General features: G+C 58.8%; 3 protein-coding genes across 3 annotated transcripts; 1 reads left to right on the top strand and 2 right to left on the bottom strand.

Annotated features, from left to right (window-relative positions):
* Positions 1-227: 227 nt before the first annotated feature.
* On the bottom strand, positions 228-2,977 carry PHF13 (PHD finger protein 13). The gene is made up of 4 exons (XM_014883934.2): positions 2,807-2,977; positions 2,298-2,399; positions 1,234-1,786; positions 228-877 (listed from the first exon to the last, which is right to left on the bottom strand). Exons 1-4 carry the CDS (start codon positions 2,843-2,845, stop codon positions 651-653), a joined length of 921 nt encoding a protein of 306 aa, XP_014739420.1. The 5' UTR covers positions 2,846-2,977; the 3' UTR covers positions 228-650.
* A 42-nt stretch (positions 2,978-3,019) lies between these two features.
* Positions 3,020-9,872, top strand: KLHL21 (kelch like family member 21). The gene is made up of 5 exons (XM_014883916.2): positions 3,020-3,100; positions 3,623-4,671; positions 5,876-6,281; positions 7,772-7,844; positions 8,169-9,872. Exons 2-5 carry the CDS (start codon positions 3,633-3,635, stop codon positions 8,460-8,462), a joined length of 1,812 nt encoding a protein of 603 aa, XP_014739402.1. The 5' UTR covers positions 3,020-3,100; positions 3,623-3,632; the 3' UTR covers positions 8,463-9,872.
* Positions 9,873-10,180: 308 nt separating this feature from the next.
* Positions 10,181-14,899, bottom strand: ZBTB48 (zinc finger and BTB domain containing 48). Its single transcript, XM_014883889.2, has 10 exons — positions 14,471-14,899; positions 14,173-14,432; positions 13,414-13,525; positions 12,952-13,044; positions 12,551-12,637; positions 12,085-12,239; positions 11,774-11,910; positions 11,273-11,437; positions 11,056-11,144; positions 10,181-10,968 (listed from the first exon to the last, which is right to left on the bottom strand). The coding sequence occupies exons 1-10, from the start codon at positions 14,879-14,881 to the stop codon at positions 10,672-10,674; spliced, it is 1,806 nt and encodes a 601-aa protein (XP_014739375.2). The 5' UTR covers positions 14,882-14,899; the 3' UTR covers positions 10,181-10,671.
* Between the last annotated feature and the right edge of the window lie 16 nt (positions 14,900-14,915).

Here is a 14,915-nt window from a genome sequence, read left to right as displayed (position 1 = left end):
GAAAAGGGCTGCTCCTTCCTGCCAGGGCACTGTCCCTTGGCACGGGAGGGAGCCCTGAGTCTCGTTTGCACTTGGATGATGCCAAATGACAGAACTTCCCTATGCTCAGGCCTGTGGAAGCAGCAGCAGATCACACAGAGGCCGGTAGCACTGAGGCTGACTCCTACGGAGCCTTGGGATATCTAAGGTTGATCTATACGGACAAATGGGCAGGTATAATATCACAATGAATTTAAAACACAGGGCCATTTACTTTTCAGACTCTTCACACAGACTCCCTCCTCCTCCCCTCCCTCTTTGGGAGGAGGAGGAGTTTTCTAGCACAGAGAAGATTTGCAGTTTCCCAATGGGATGAGAAAACCTACTTGGCAAAGGTATTGTACATCACCCAGTCATCGTAACCAGACAAAACTCCACGGAACTCAGAGAGCTTCATCTGTCCCTCGAGATAGTCTCTTGCCACAGTTCTGCCCAGTCGGCCGCTCCCAGCTCCGGCTGCCCGCGGCTCGGCGATTCCTCGTTCCTGGGCCACAGGCCGGCTGGGCAGCCCTCCTGCCTGAGCAGCAGCAGTTCAGGGGAGCGCTCCCCGGCCTCCCGGCCGGTACCCACAGCTCGCCCACCCACACAGCGCACCAGCATGTGCCTCCCCGCTAGTCCAGAAAGCGCCTGCGCGAGCCGGTCCGGGAGCGGTTCGAACGGCGAATGTCAAACTTGGAGTCCCGGCACTTCTGGCAGATGTAGATCTCTGGGACGTTTGACTTGCGGATTTTGGCGCAGGAGAGGTGGATCCAGGTGTGGCACTCGTTGCACTCAATCATCGGCCGCCCAGCAAAAGGCTTCATGCAGAAGCAAGTGACCAGGTCCCATGAGTCGTCATCTGCAAAGACAAATGTCAAAGATACGTTTTTAGTGGCTGACACCTCTCACACCAGGAATTTTCTCTCCTTTCATGCTAAATTAACTACCTGCGTTTCAACGACAGGCACTCTGCCCCTTTTTCCAGGTCTCTCTTGCACGGGAAGAGACTCTCAGCAGCACACAAGAGGCTGCTTCTATAAAGTTGCAGCTCTTCACTCAGTTAATTGCAGAAAGAGCCAACCCATCTTCCTCCCCACAAAAATCCAATTGCTTCTGAATTCCACCCAGGCAGTGCTCCTCGGCATTATGCTCAGGCTATAAGTAAAGGACCACTCTTCCACCTGACTAATTCTCTTGGACAGCCAGGCCACCTACCTGAATCCACCATGATGTCCTCGTCATCACCAGTGCCGTCCTCATCCCGAAAAACCACTTGCTTGCCCTGCCGAATGACTGTTCGCTTGCCCACGCTCTGGATCTCCACTGTCTGCTCAGCCGTCACAGCAGAGTAGGAGACACTGGAAGGGGTGTCAGAGTCCCACACTGAGCAGTGCTCAGTCACAGACTGAGGGTCACCCTCTGATGAGGGGCTCATAGGCGTCTCTGTATAAGAGTCCTCTGCCTCCAGATCCAGCAGCTTCTCCTCATAGTCCTCCTCTGCAGACACCTCTGTTTCCCTTCTTTTCAGCTTTTTCTTCTTCCTGATCTTATCGATTTGCTTTCTCTCTGGCAGGAAGTTGCTGGTCTTTGCCCGCTGGAACAGGGAACCGTATGGTTTTGCTCGCTTAAGCTGACTAAAGTTCTTTCTGTTCTTGGCGGGCAGGGAAACAGAGGAGGGGGTGTCATTGAAGCGGGGGTCCCAGCTATCACTGTCAATCGTGCCTCCAGTGCTGTTGGGAGGGCTAGGGCTGTTCCTCAGCGGTGTTTCCTGGAACACGTCGGGGAAATAGGTAACAGTTTGACCCGGAGCAGACTCGCATGTGGGCAAGGCACTGTCCTGTCCCCCAGGGCACTCTGCCCCATCCCTGAGGTGCTGTGCCTTGTCCCCTAGAGTGGTGTCCCCTGTCCCCAGGCACGCTGTCCCCTGTCTCCTGAAGCACTGTGCCCTGTCCCCGAGGCGCTGAGCCTTTTCCTCTGGGTATTGTCCACCGTCCCCCGGGGCGCTGCCGCTCCCGCTCTCCCTACACGCCACCCCGGGGCTTTCTCCGACCAGAGCTCCCGAGCCCGGGGAGCAGTAAGAGCGATGCCGGATCCGACGTTTTTCACCCCGCCCACGCCGGGCACCACCCGCCCCGTCCCCAGAGTCTCCAGCCGCCGCGGTTCCCCTTTTGTTCAGGCCCGGCGCGGGGCCGTGACTGCTGGAGCAGCCGGTCTGACAGACCAGCCCGGTGCCCCCGAGTGCCCCCCGAGTGCCCCCAGGGCCCCCCGGTGCAACTCACCTCCTGCGGGTACGGGATGTAGCCGGCGTAGGCCAAGACGAAGGTGCAGAACTTATTGAAGTCCTCCACGGTGCGGTGTCGCCGGGAGCCGGGGGAGAAGTCCTGCAAGGGGCGGGGGTGAGCGGCGGCCGCGGGGCCGGGCCCGCCGGTGGGAGGCGGCACCGCCGCTCCCGCCGCGCCCCGCACCGCCTCCCCACCCCCATAGCGGCGGAACCGGACAGTGCCCCCCCCATCCCCATCGCCCCCCGGCGTCGATACCGGGTCCCCAGGCAGCCCCCCCGCAGCGGGCACGGCGGGGCGGCGCCGCCGCCATTCCTCGCCCCGGCGGCACAAGATGGCCCCGGCCCCCCGCCCCGCGGCGGGGAACGGGCAGCGGGCACCGGCGGGCGGACAGAGCCGGGCCGGGCCAGGTCGGGCCGGGCCGGGCGGCGGGTGACGGACCCCCTCCCCTTCTGTTCCCTCCCTGCTCCTCCCTTCCCTTCCTTTTTCCCCTCGGGACTCCGGCTCACCTCCGGGGCGAACGGCGAAGCGCAGGAGTCGGAGTCCATGTCCCGGCACGGGTGACGCGGGCGGGGCCGGGGCGGCGGCGGCGGCAGCCGGGCAGTGCCGACACCGTGAGCCGCTCGGTGCCGGCGGGAGGCGGCGAAGGGGCGGCCGCCCGCGCGGGGCCGCCGGGAGCCGTAGTCCGGGCGTGCGCAGTGCTGGGCGCGGGGCGCGCTGGGAGCGGCGGAGGGGCGGGGGCGGTGCCGGGAGCCGGGAACGGAGCGGGAAGCGGAGCACGAAGAAGGGCGGAGAGCGGATCGGTGAGTGGAGTCCGGGAGTGGTTCTTATCAGGTGATTATGGACCAGGCGGGACGGAATGGCCCTGGGTTCGCTGCGGGGCCTGGCGGTGGTAGGACGGGCAGGGCGCCGGAGTGTCTGCTGTGAGTCGGAACCTCAACCCCTAGCCGGACCCTCCGCCCGCGCTAACGGCGGTACCTGAGCCGGACTCAGAGCGGAGCTCTCTCAGCGCTCTCTGTGCTCGGGCCGGTCTTGTGTTCCCTCGGTACCATTGGGCGGCTCCTTCTGAACGCCAGCCCGGGGCCAAGGGCGCGGGGCTGGGCGCGGTAGCTGCGGGGCCCTGGGACCGGCCCGAGCGGCACCGCGCTGCCAGCGCCGCCGCGTTACGCAACGGCCGCTCTCGGGGGATCGCAGCCGGGACGGGCTCCCTGAGCCCACCCGCCGCCTCCTTGCCTTATCTCCACCTTCTTTTATCGCCCGGGAGTCGCTCGGGGGTCGGTCCCAGCGGCTCCGCTCAGGGCGTGACCCAGGTGCGCTCCCCGCAGGCACGGCGGCATGGCGACCGGCACCGGCGGGACGGCGGCGACAGCCTCAAACGCGGCGGCGGCGACGGGAGAACCGGCACACGCAGTGTCGCTGCTGCGGGGTCTGAGCGCGCTGCGGGCCGAGCGGAGCCTGCTGGACGTGACGGTGGTGGCCGGCGGGCGAGAGTTCGGGGCTCACCGCGCCGTTCTGGCCGCTGCCTCGGGATACTTCCGCGCCATGTTCGGCGGGGCCCTGCGCGAGTCGCGGGCTGAGCGTGTGCGGCTGCACGGCGTCGAGCCCGAGTGCCTGGGCCGGCTGCTCGACTTCGCCTACACCGGCCGCGTGGGGCGGCTGGGCCCCGACATCGCCGAGCGCCTGCTGCGCGCCGCCGACCTGCTGCAGTTCCCCGCTGTCAAGGAGGCCTGCGGTGCCTGGCTGGCGCGGCAGCTGGAGCCCGCCAACGCCCTGGACATGCAGGACTTCGCGGAGGCCTTCGCCTGCCCGGAGCTGGCAGCTGCCGCCCACCGCTTTGTCCTGAGGCATGTGAGTGAGCTGGGAGCCCAGCTGGAGCGGCTGCCGCTGCCTCGCCTGCTCTCCTACCTGCGGGACGACGGGCTCTGCATCCCCAAGGAGGAGGCCGCCTTTCAGCTGGCGCTGCGCTGGGTGCGCGCTGACCCCGCCACCCGTGCCCCGCTGCTGCCGCAGCTCCTGGCCCACGTCCGCCTGCCCTTTGTGCGCCGCTTCTACCTGCTGGCCCACGTGGAGAGCGAGCCGCTGGTGGCCCGCTGCCCTCCCTGCCTGCGCCTCCTGCGTGAGGCCCGCGACTTCCAGGCTGCCCGCCTTGACCGCCACGACCGGGGGCCCTGTGCCCGCATGCGGCCCCGGCCCTCCACTGGCCTCGCTGAGATCCTTGTCCTCGTTGGTGGCTGCGACCGTGACTGCGATGAGCTTGTCACCGTTGACTGCTACAACCCACGTACTGGCCACTGGCGCTACCTGGCCGAGTTCCCCGAGCACCTGGGAGGAGGCTACAGCGTTGCTGCGCTGGGCAATGATATCTATGTCACTGGTAAGGCATACAGGGAATGAGGGGAAGCACCAGGGTGGAGGGTTCTGTTGAAAATATGTAGATTGTAGCAGCAACACTTGGCTTTTCCTGGGTAGCAGAGAGTCTGGGACTTGGCTTGGGCGCCTGCAGCCTGCCAGCAGGCATGGAGTCTCCTGGAGTCGATGCTGGATTTAGCAGCTGGTCTCAGTCCAGGAGCTATTTTGTCATGACTAATGCTGTTGAGCATGCTGGCAGAAGTCACAGATCTTGTAGTTAGAACTTTTTAACCGTCACTGAGGACAGGGGTGATGTAAGAAGGTTTTGAGTTTCTCTCTTTGAAGAAGGTGTTCAGGTTCAGAGCCCCTTGAATCACAAGCTAGGCACATGCTTGAGGCAGAGGCATCTCAGAAAGCCCCAAGTTCCTTTGCCAGCCCCTGTGAGTCACAGTACCTTCCCCTGCACAAATCCTGCCTCCTTGCTCGGGCTACAATTACTTCTGTCAAGGTGACACCGATATGTAAATTTGTTTGTTAAGCTGCATGTAAATGTCTCATTTGAACTACATCTCTGTGACAGCTGTAGCAAACTGAGGCCCAGAACACCAAGTGCTGTGGAGCAGCCTGCCCTTGGTGTGCAGGACACACCGGCAGAGTTTTGAAGAGCAAGTTTTAATGCAGATGAACAGAAAACTGGGGATTCTCTAGTCATAAGCAGAAAACAAGGCCCTGCTTTAAGGACAGGATTGTAAGAATGACAGGCTACCACATGGACGCAGCATGTTTTTACAGAAGCTCTTATGTCCCATGGGAGCTTCCTGGAGTGTTCACAGGCAGGTCAGTCCTTCTGGGAGCTGTGTGAAGGCTGCTGCTGAGGATCTTGGGTTGTTCTGGTCAGTGTCAGTGTGATGCAGGCAAGGCTGGGAGGTTCCCAAGCTGCCAGCAATACCGCCACTGCCTTGGCAGCTTCTGGGCAGCGACAGCAAAATGGGAGAGAGAGAAGTGGGTGTTAGAGGATGGAGGTAGTGAAACATGGAAGACTCATTTTGAGTCACAGCTGGATATGGTCTAGGAATGACATGGGAGAAATCCTCCCTGACTTGTTGGGAATGAAACAGTGCAAAACTTCCTTTAAAATCCCTGTGGCACGTGTACCGAGCCTAGCCATATCCTTATCACCCTTCCCGTTATGGAGCCAGGCTCCTGATGTGTGTCATGCTGTGCCACAGGGGGCTCGGACGGGTCCAGGCTGTACGACTGCGTCTGGAGGTACAATTCCAGTGTGAATGAGTGGACGGAGGTGTCGCCCATGCTGAAAGCCAGGGAATACCACAGCTCCACAGTCTTGGACGGGCTGCTCTACGTGGTTGCCTCCGACAGCACGGAGCGCTATGACCACACACTGGACAGCTGGGAGGCTCTGCAGCCCATGCTGTATCCCATGGACAACTGCTCCACCACCTCGTGCCGTGGGAAACTCTTTGCCATCGGCTCCCTGGCTGGCAAAGAATCCATGGTCATGCAGTGCTATGATCCCGACAGTGACCTCTGGTCCCTTGTCAACTGCGGCCATCTGCCCCCCTGGTCCTTCGCCCCAAAGACCGTCACACTCAATGGTCTCATGTACTTCATACGGTGAGTAATGGGAGCAATCCCTTCCCTCCCTCCCCATGTCCCCATGAGGAGAGCCTGAAGCTTCCCTGGGAAGGATTTTGGAGGTGGTGGAGGGAGGGCACTGGGTTGGGACAGCATGGCTGTGTTTCCCCTGATGGTGCAGGGAGGGCTGTAACACCTCTTTCCTTGTGTTGGTGGGCCTCAAAGAGCTGCCCATAAACTTGTGTAAAAATGTCTGAGTGTATCCCAGGGCTGGGGAGCAGGCAGGTGTAAATCCGTCTGGAGTCAGCAGCACTGCTGGGAAATTGGCTTCTCGGTTTCTTCAGCTCCTCATTCAGCCCCCCTCATTGCTATAAATAAGCACATAAGCTCCAAGAAAACGTTAAACTCTAATGCAGGAGAGGACATCTTCCGTCTCAGCAGAGATAAGAGCACTGAAGATGAAGTGATTGGTCACTATTTTTAAGCACCTTTCCAAATTGGGACTTAATTACCCATCTGAAGCTGTCCTGGTGGCGCAAATACTTCAGTTATCCGCTTAATTAAAAATAAACGGGAAGGCATGCTAGGGCTGGAGCATTTCATCTCCCTGTGTTGACTCTGAGCAAACAGACTTCTGTGATGGCCTCCAGGCACTTCTCTTTTTTTAATCTCCTCTTGGCTTTGCCTGAAGTAGCAACTTTGGCCCAAGACTTTTTATTTGATCCTTTCAGGTCCAGCCAAGTGTCTTGCTGGCGGCTGTCCTGGTCAGCTGGTTTCAGTCCATCTTGCCAGGGTGTTGCAGCTGCTCAGATCCTTGTCACAACCTGTTTCTATAGAATTTCCTTTTTCTTACCCTTTTTAAAATACTGATGATTGACACTTGAGGATTTTTGGATCACTTTGCATCTGCAAGAGTCAGTGAGGAGATGATCGGGGTTAGGTGTTCCTCCCTCATTTCACGTGCTGCACGTGGGCTGCTGCTCCGTGTAGAGCTGTGGGATAATCTTCGGAGGGCAGAGGAGTAGGTTGCAAGTAGAAGTAGAAAATTGGTTTTATAGCTCAGGCTAAAGGCTCTGAGTGATGATCCCTCGTGCTGGGACTAGTTTTATAACTTTAGATAAAACCCAGCAGTGAGGTTCAGGTGCTCTCTGCAGTTGCTCCAGAGCTGACCCAGAGTTGGGAGAGGAGACCCTGGTCTGGCTGTTGGCCCCGCCTGGAGCTGCCTTGTAGCATCTCGATCCCATCTGTACCAGGATTGTCTTGAAAAGACTGACAGCTCCTCTCCAGCTGCCCTGACCTTGTCCTCCATGCATTCTTGTGTCAGCAGCGCGTGTCTCTGAGTCGCAAACGTCCCTCACCTGTCACTGTCGCCCTCCTGTCTGCCAAGCAGGGTGGGTAAGAGAAGCCTTGGGGGATTATGCTGCCTCCCCAGCTCTTCTCTCCCCCTGCCCATCTAAATTTGGCTTTGATGAAGAACTCAAGCAGTGTTTCTAGAATGCAGAAGAGTGATTTTGTGTTCTCTTCCCCAGAGATGACTCGGCTGAAGTGGATGTTTACAATCCATCAAAGAATGAATGGGATAAAATCCCTGCCATGCTTCAGGTAGGTCATTTTCCTGCTTCTGGGATGTCTGAAGTGTTACAATTGAGTTTCATTTACCTTAGGAAAACCAAGAGCTTTTTAGAATCAGAACCCCTTGCATGTGGAGCTGGTTTAAGTGTGTTGGAGTCACTGGGAAGACAGTCCTGGATGTGGTGGCATGTCTGAGTGTGCAGCCTAGCATGTGAGATCTGTGGCAGCACGGGTTCAGAGCCCAGCCCGCAGCTGGCAGGCACACAGCTCCCACAGCCCACCGACCCCCTCGATCAGCTGCTGGATCAGGCAGACACCCCCTGATCACGGTGTGTATTTATTGTTATGTTGCAGGTTCACGTTGGGGGCAGCGTGGCTGTGCTCGGTGGGAAGCTCTATGTCTCGGGGGGCTACGATAACACGTTTGAACTCTCAGACGTCCTGGAAGCCTACGACCCTGAGACACGAACATGGAGCATCGTGGGCCAGCTCCCTGAGCCCATCTTCTGGCACGGTAGCGTCAGCATATTCCGGCAGTTCATGCCAGAAACCACACAGGAGGACGACAGCATCACACTGGACAACACCATCAGCTTGAGCAGGCAGAACCAAAACCTTCACAACCAGAACCTCAATGAGCTGCCTTAGCACAGGAAGCGGCTTGGCAGAGTCCCTCATCCGGAACCCGGGCTGCTTTGAGAGAAGGCTGAGGCAAACCAGTGCTTGGAAACAAAACCATACTGATCACAGAGGGAGCAAGAACTCTGGCTGTTGAATGTGATGCTGTGGGGCCCGCAGGCAGCGAGGCCTCCACTGCTTCCCTCGGCCCTTCGGGGCAGGAGATGGCGCCGCGCTGCCCACAGGGATCCAAGAGCTGATCCCTGGGGAAAGCGCTCGTGGTGAACCGTGCCACAGCACTGCTGCTTACGGCTTGTGACCCGACACCTTTCACTGGGAGCTCCTTCACCCTGTAATGCTTCGTTTGCCACCAAACTCCTTCATTCAGTTGCTGTCTTGGGAGGGTCTATCTGGTAGGGCAGTGGTGTGGACACCCCCCTGCATTCTGTGCCTCAGAGGGAGACAGGCTTCCTGTGCACGTGTTGGGATTGAAAGGTAGTTACTTTAGGATTTTTTTCTTCTTTTTATTTGAGGTTTGCAGTTTATTTTGGCTTGTGTAAGATTTGCCTTTATACTTGCCCAAGTGCCCTGGCCAGGTGGGCTCTGTTTATCTACCTTCGCTGAAGAGCAGCTGTGTGCAGTTTACTTGTGGAACGTTTCTGGAAGAAGCAAACAGCTGAACCTGCAGCATGACTCCCTGAGAGCAAGTGCTGCACCTTCAGGAGAGCCCTGAAGTGTGGCAGAAGCTAAGGTGTAGCTGGATGCATTTTCTTTTTTGGTCTTTAAATTTTAGCTAATAGAGGAAAAACTTGCATTTAAACTGAATTCAGAGATGGAAACCCCGTGTACTCGATGTCTCTCCTCCAGGCTTGCCCCTTGGTCGAGGAGCATCCGAGCCCCATTTCTACAGCATCAGCGTCTTCACAGCTTTACAGAAACATGTTTTGCCCCAATGCTGTGTGACGCTGCTGCACCCCTCAGCCACGGGGAAGCCGGGCTGTTCTCCAGCCTGGAACACTGACAGTGCCTTGAGATCGCCGCGTGCCAGCAGGGACCGCGCAGGGCCCGACTGCCCCTTGGTGTCACACCCGTGGACAGAGCAGGGGGCCGCAGGGGCCCACAATTCGGGGCAGCTGCTGCTTTTTTGGGAGCAATGTCCAATTCCCGACAGCGCTGCAGCCCGAGGCATTTCTGCTGAGCTATAAATAACGCACCCCGGCACACGCGGCTGTGCTCGCTGCTGGACCCCCAGTCCCACCTGCTGAGCAGCTACAGATCTGTATTTATTTTTTGTAGAATTCATTGTGTTGAATCCTCAAGTACAGTTGAACTCCATCCTTTGAAACAAAGGCATTTTACATTTGCAGATGTATTTTTATTCTCATAGTTTGTTTTTAAATTTACTTGCAGCAGTCAAGTTAAATAAAACCTGTTACACAATTCTGTTTTCTATGAGGCGAAGGGACCTGGAGTGAGATTTTACTGGGAGTTTCTCATTCCACATATGCTTAAACTGGAACCTCTCTGCCTCCTTGGCAAGTAGAGGGGGAAAGGGGAGAGAGCACAGCTGCAACTCTGGGGTGTGGGGGTACAGAGATCTCCCCCTGGCACCACTCAGGCCATGGTTCTCACTCTCCCAGCAACCCTGGATTGGGTTATTTGGGACAGAGTACAACTCCACACATGAGCACGGCAGTGCAGGCACTTTGTGGCTGCTGGAGTGTGTTTCAAGTGAACTCACAGCTCAGTCATCCCAGTGCTGAGCAGACACGGGTCATGCTCTGCCTTTAATGGGGGAAAGAAAGAGCAACTGACAAAAGCTCAACAAAACAAAGGAAAAATAAGGCACAAGTTAAACAGAGGAGTTAAGGAATGGGCAGAGCCGCTCTCTATGGGGGAAGGTGAGCTTTAATCACAGGAAAGGTGAGAGGGCTGGAGGAGAGGGGAGGGCAGGGCAGCACCAGCTCCTCCGGGGTCAGAAAGTGAATCACAGTATGACACAGGGAGGTCAGTCCCATCCCACTGCACACTGCTCATGGACACTTGACTGGAGTGACTGTTCTGAGACACTTCTTCATCTGACACTCAGTCACAATGTCATGGGGACTTCCTTTCCCTGCAGCCTGGAATGGGAGATTGGCAGAAAAGGAGGGGAGGGGGCTCAAAAGAACAAGTGTGGCAGAAAGTGGCTCAGCTTAATGCTTTACTCTGTTGCAGTGTAAGGGGATGGGTGGCAGCACTACGTCTCACAGTCTTCAGGAATCGTTGTGGTTATAATCAGTGACTGCTCAATCACATCCGCAGGGGAAAAGTTCTCGTTTGAGCAGAGTTTCTGTGCAGGGACCTCTTCGGGCAGTGGCCCACCTGCAAGCGATTCCACGATCACCTCGGCTGAGCCCACCTCCAGCTCTGGCGGCGGTTGCAGCACCACCATCACATCCTTCTCATCCTCGATAATGAGGTTCCGCAGCTTCCGCTGTCGAGGGTTATAGTTCTCCACTCGGTCGTGGATCTCCATGTGGCGCCTCAAGTGAGCCTGCAAAAGAAGGGGAATGTGGGGAGACCCAGTGAGGGCTGGCTCCCCAGTGCAGCACAGGGGCCCTGGAGCCGGGGAAGGCCTCACCTGCCGTGTGAATTTGTAGCCACACTCGATGCATTCAAACTTTCTCACTCCCTTGTGCCGGCGAACATGAACACGCAGCTGTTCTACCGCTGGGAAGGAAAACGAGAGCCTGTTGGCAGCAGCTCCACGTCATACAGGCTCACAGCAATGCCAGCCCACCCACGGGAAGGAGGCAGCTCCTGCAGAGCCCCGTGAGAGCTGGAAGCCCCCATGTTACCTTTGAATGTCTTCCCGCAGATGTGGCAGAAGTGGGGCCGCCCCTCCTGGTGCCGGCTGGCGACGTGCCTCAGCAGCGGCCCCTTCTCCGTGAAACGCTGCTCGCAGAACTCACAGCTGAACGGCCGCTCCCCGGTGTGCGTCCGGTTGTGCTTGTCCAGACTCGCTGCCGTTAACGGGGAGAACAGGGAGAGTGGTCAGTTAGAAGCACAGCCCACGCACCCCATCCCAAAGGCTGTCAGGCTGGGCCAGGCTGCCCAGGAAGGCAAGAGCAGCACAAGCAGTAGCTGCCTACTCCAGCTAAGGGTAATGAGCAACACTGGCTCATTTCCCTTCTGTGCCATGAGAGCAATGCAGGTGATAGAAACATGCTTTTCTTGGTATCAGCCTGCACTCAAGAGCATGGCTTTGCTCCTGGGGAAGCTCCTTTCTGGAGGTCATGGATGCTGGAGCCTGGAGCACAGCACTTGGCATGACCTGCCCTAGCCATAGCCAGGGGTACCTTGTGTCCGGAAGGTCTTGCCACAGAGGTGGCACTGGAAGGGCTTCTCGCCAGTGTGTGTGCGCAGGTGCATGTTGAGGTTGGCTTTCTGTGTGAAGGCGTGGTGGCAGAACTCACACACGTATGGCCGCTCATTCCTGCAGGCAGGGAAATGTCATCGTCACCTCTGCCTCCGCCAGCTTCGGCCCCTTGGGTCTCAGCCAGGCACTCTGGGAAGAGGGTGACTTTCAGCCAACCCCCAGGCCTGTGGGGCAGAGACTGCAGCCAGGAGAGCCAGGGTGACAGAAGAGAGGACACGGGTGACACTGTACCTGTGCTTAGCCTTGATGTGCATCTGGAGGCCATTGCGGCTCGAGGCCCTGTGCCCACACTCCTCACACACAAACAGCTTCTCTCCGCGGTGCTTGAAGGCCTCGTGAAGGCGCAGCTCTGTCCGGGACAGAAAGCACTTGGAGCAGGTTGAGCACTGCAAAGCCACAGGAGAGGAAGGTGTTAGGGTTGCGGTAGACCCACCCCGACCCACTCATACCCAGCCTTTCCCCAGCTGCTCCAGGGACATCCCTGCAGAAGCCAAGGCAGCACTCCCAGCTCAGACACCCAACAGAGATAAGTGCTGGTCAGTGCTTGGGTCTGTGGGCTGCTCCTGTACCCAAAAGAGCCCATTTCCAGTAGCTGTGTGCCCTACCCCCTCACTGACAGAGCCCAGTATAATATTGTGCCATTCCTTAAGCCAAGTCCACACTCAGAACCACCCTCCCCAAAAGCCCTGGTCCCTACCGCGTGGGGCTTGGGTGCGCCATGCAGCTTTATCATGTGGCTCTGCAGGTCCTTCTTCTGCATGAACTGCTGTGAGCAGGAGGAGCACTGCAAGACAGGAGAATGGGGTCAGCTTCCAGCTGCCCCCAAAGAGTGGTTTCAGAGCAAGGAGAGGATCAGAGGGGGAATAGAACATGGATTCCTGGTACAGCTACAGGAAGCCTTTGGCTGTGGTGCCTCCCTGGATCACATTTTGGTTCAGAGACAGGGAACAACCCTGAGCAGGTTATCATGGACAAGAGAAGGGAACTGGTGTGCTCAGCTCTTGATGGGCTGGGCTGCCCTAGAAGGGAAAGGCTCGCCCTTGCTCTGTGCCAGTATCCAACAGCATCCATAGGATGTTGGATGCAGGCCCTGCTGACCTTGTATGGCATCTCCCCGGTGTGTGACACCATGTGCAGCCGCAGCTCCATCCGCCGCTTGAACACCTCTGGGCAGGCCGAGCATGTGAATACCTGTTAGAGACGGGGTGATATTGGCTTTCCCAGGACCTAGAGCCTGACCTGGAGCCCACAGCTCAGCCCCCTGCCCAGCACATGGCACTGGCACCCAGCTACAGCATTCAGCCCACACCCACAGGAGCCGAATCTTGTACAGTACAGAGTGTGCTGAAACATAAGTGAGGGCTGTGTTGTGCATCAGGCATGAGTTCCAGCCACAGGGGCCCTGGCTGAGGGGGTCCCAGCTAGGGAACATGTGCTACATGGTGCTGACATGGGGTCTGTTTGGAACTGAGCATGGGCTGAGACTGGGAAAAGGTTCCAATTCCCCTCCTGCCACACAGCAGCCGCATTCCAGCCCAGCAGGGCAGCTCCTGGGCGTACCTGTTCCGATCGGTTCATGCAGTTCCTGGCTTCATGTTCCAGGAGATTCTCCTTTCTAAAGTAACATTTGCCACACTTGGAACACTCAAATGGCTTCTCTCCAGTGTGCTTCCTTGGGGTATGCAAATACAGAATCCCATCACTGTCTGCCAACAGCATCTGCACAGTCAGGCCCAGGAGGTCACAGGGAAGGGTAAGGTGGGTACTTCCCCCCACTCCCACAGTGCTACTATTCACATCTGCCCTAAAGCTGCTTTTATGCCACTTTTGTGTCCCTTCAACAGCACAGCTCGGTGCCTGCTGAACTCCATGGACCATCAGTTTTGCAGGACCAAAAGTCATCCCCAACACTAATGAAGCAAAACTTGAGGTCTCGCTACAGGGCCATGCCCTGCTCTCGGTGGTGCACCCTGGAACTCCTCATAAGGCCTCACATAGCCATGTGTCCCCTCCAACCCCAGAAACTCCCCCTCATCCAGGGAGGATTTGCCATCTCCCACCTGCAGCTACTGCAGCCCCTGAGGAGCCCCGCACATGAGCCACAGCTCAGAACACTCGCTGCAGCTCTGGGACGCCTTTCGTTGACATATAACCCTCCTCCAGGGACAGCGGAAACCCTCCTTTTACCACCCCGGGGGATGCCGAGGTGTTGGGACCACCTGGCAGAAAAGGGGCCACCCTTTCCTCCCACCCCACGCCGAGCCGTGGGGGCGGCGCGTCCCCCCGCGTACAAGGGAAAGGAGAAACCGGAGCGTTTACCTGTTGTGCACTTTAAGGTAATATTTGCTGAGAAAGGTTTTATGACATGTGGGGCACTCGACCGGCACCGCTGTACCTTTTCTGCTCCCCGCTGCCTTTCCCGGAGCGGAGGGGCTCTTTTTGCTCCGCAGCACCTTGTTCTCGGGAAGGGGCTCGGCGTCGCCGTCCCCCCGCCCGCCGTGACCCACCGCCGCCTCCTCCGGGGCTGAGGGGGAGCCCTGCGAGGGGAACAGCGGCGTCACGGCGCCTCCCCGCCGGGCCTCGGCCCCGCCGTCCCCTTCCCGCCCCCCTCACGCACCGCCTGCCCGCCGGGCTGCGGGGCCGCCGCGGGCTCCGGGCGGGCGGTGGCGGCGGTGGCGGCGCGGCGGGGCCGCGGGCGGAAGGCGCGGCACAGCGCCACGGCGTCGGGCACGCCGAGCTGCTCGGCGGCCGCCAGCAGGCGGGAGCGGTTGTGCGCCGTGAGCGCCAGGCGCCCTGTGTAGAAGAAGTCGAGCAGCAGCTGGAAGGTGTCGGCGAGGCCGTCGGGCAGCGCCACGGGCCCGCCGGGGCCGCGCGCGCGGAAGAAGCGGGAGCAGCTGGCGAGCACCGGCCAGTGCGCGCGGAACTCGCGGCCGCCCACGCCGAGCGTCGCGTCGCAGAACTGCCCGGCTGCGCGCTGCCGGTTCAGCTCCCGCAGCACCCGCACGCTGTGCGCCGCCGCCGCCGCCATGGCCGAGCACCGGGGCCCACCGGCATCCGCCACC

Source organism: Sturnus vulgaris, chromosome 25 (genome assembly GCF_052056855.1).
Source record: "Sturnus vulgaris isolate bStuVul1 chromosome 25, bStuVul1.hap1, whole genome shotgun sequence".
In the NCBI taxonomy this organism is placed as follows: Eukaryota; Metazoa; Chordata; class Aves; order Passeriformes; family Sturnidae; genus Sturnus; species Sturnus vulgaris.
This window is presented reverse-complemented; position numbering and strand designations above follow the sequence as displayed.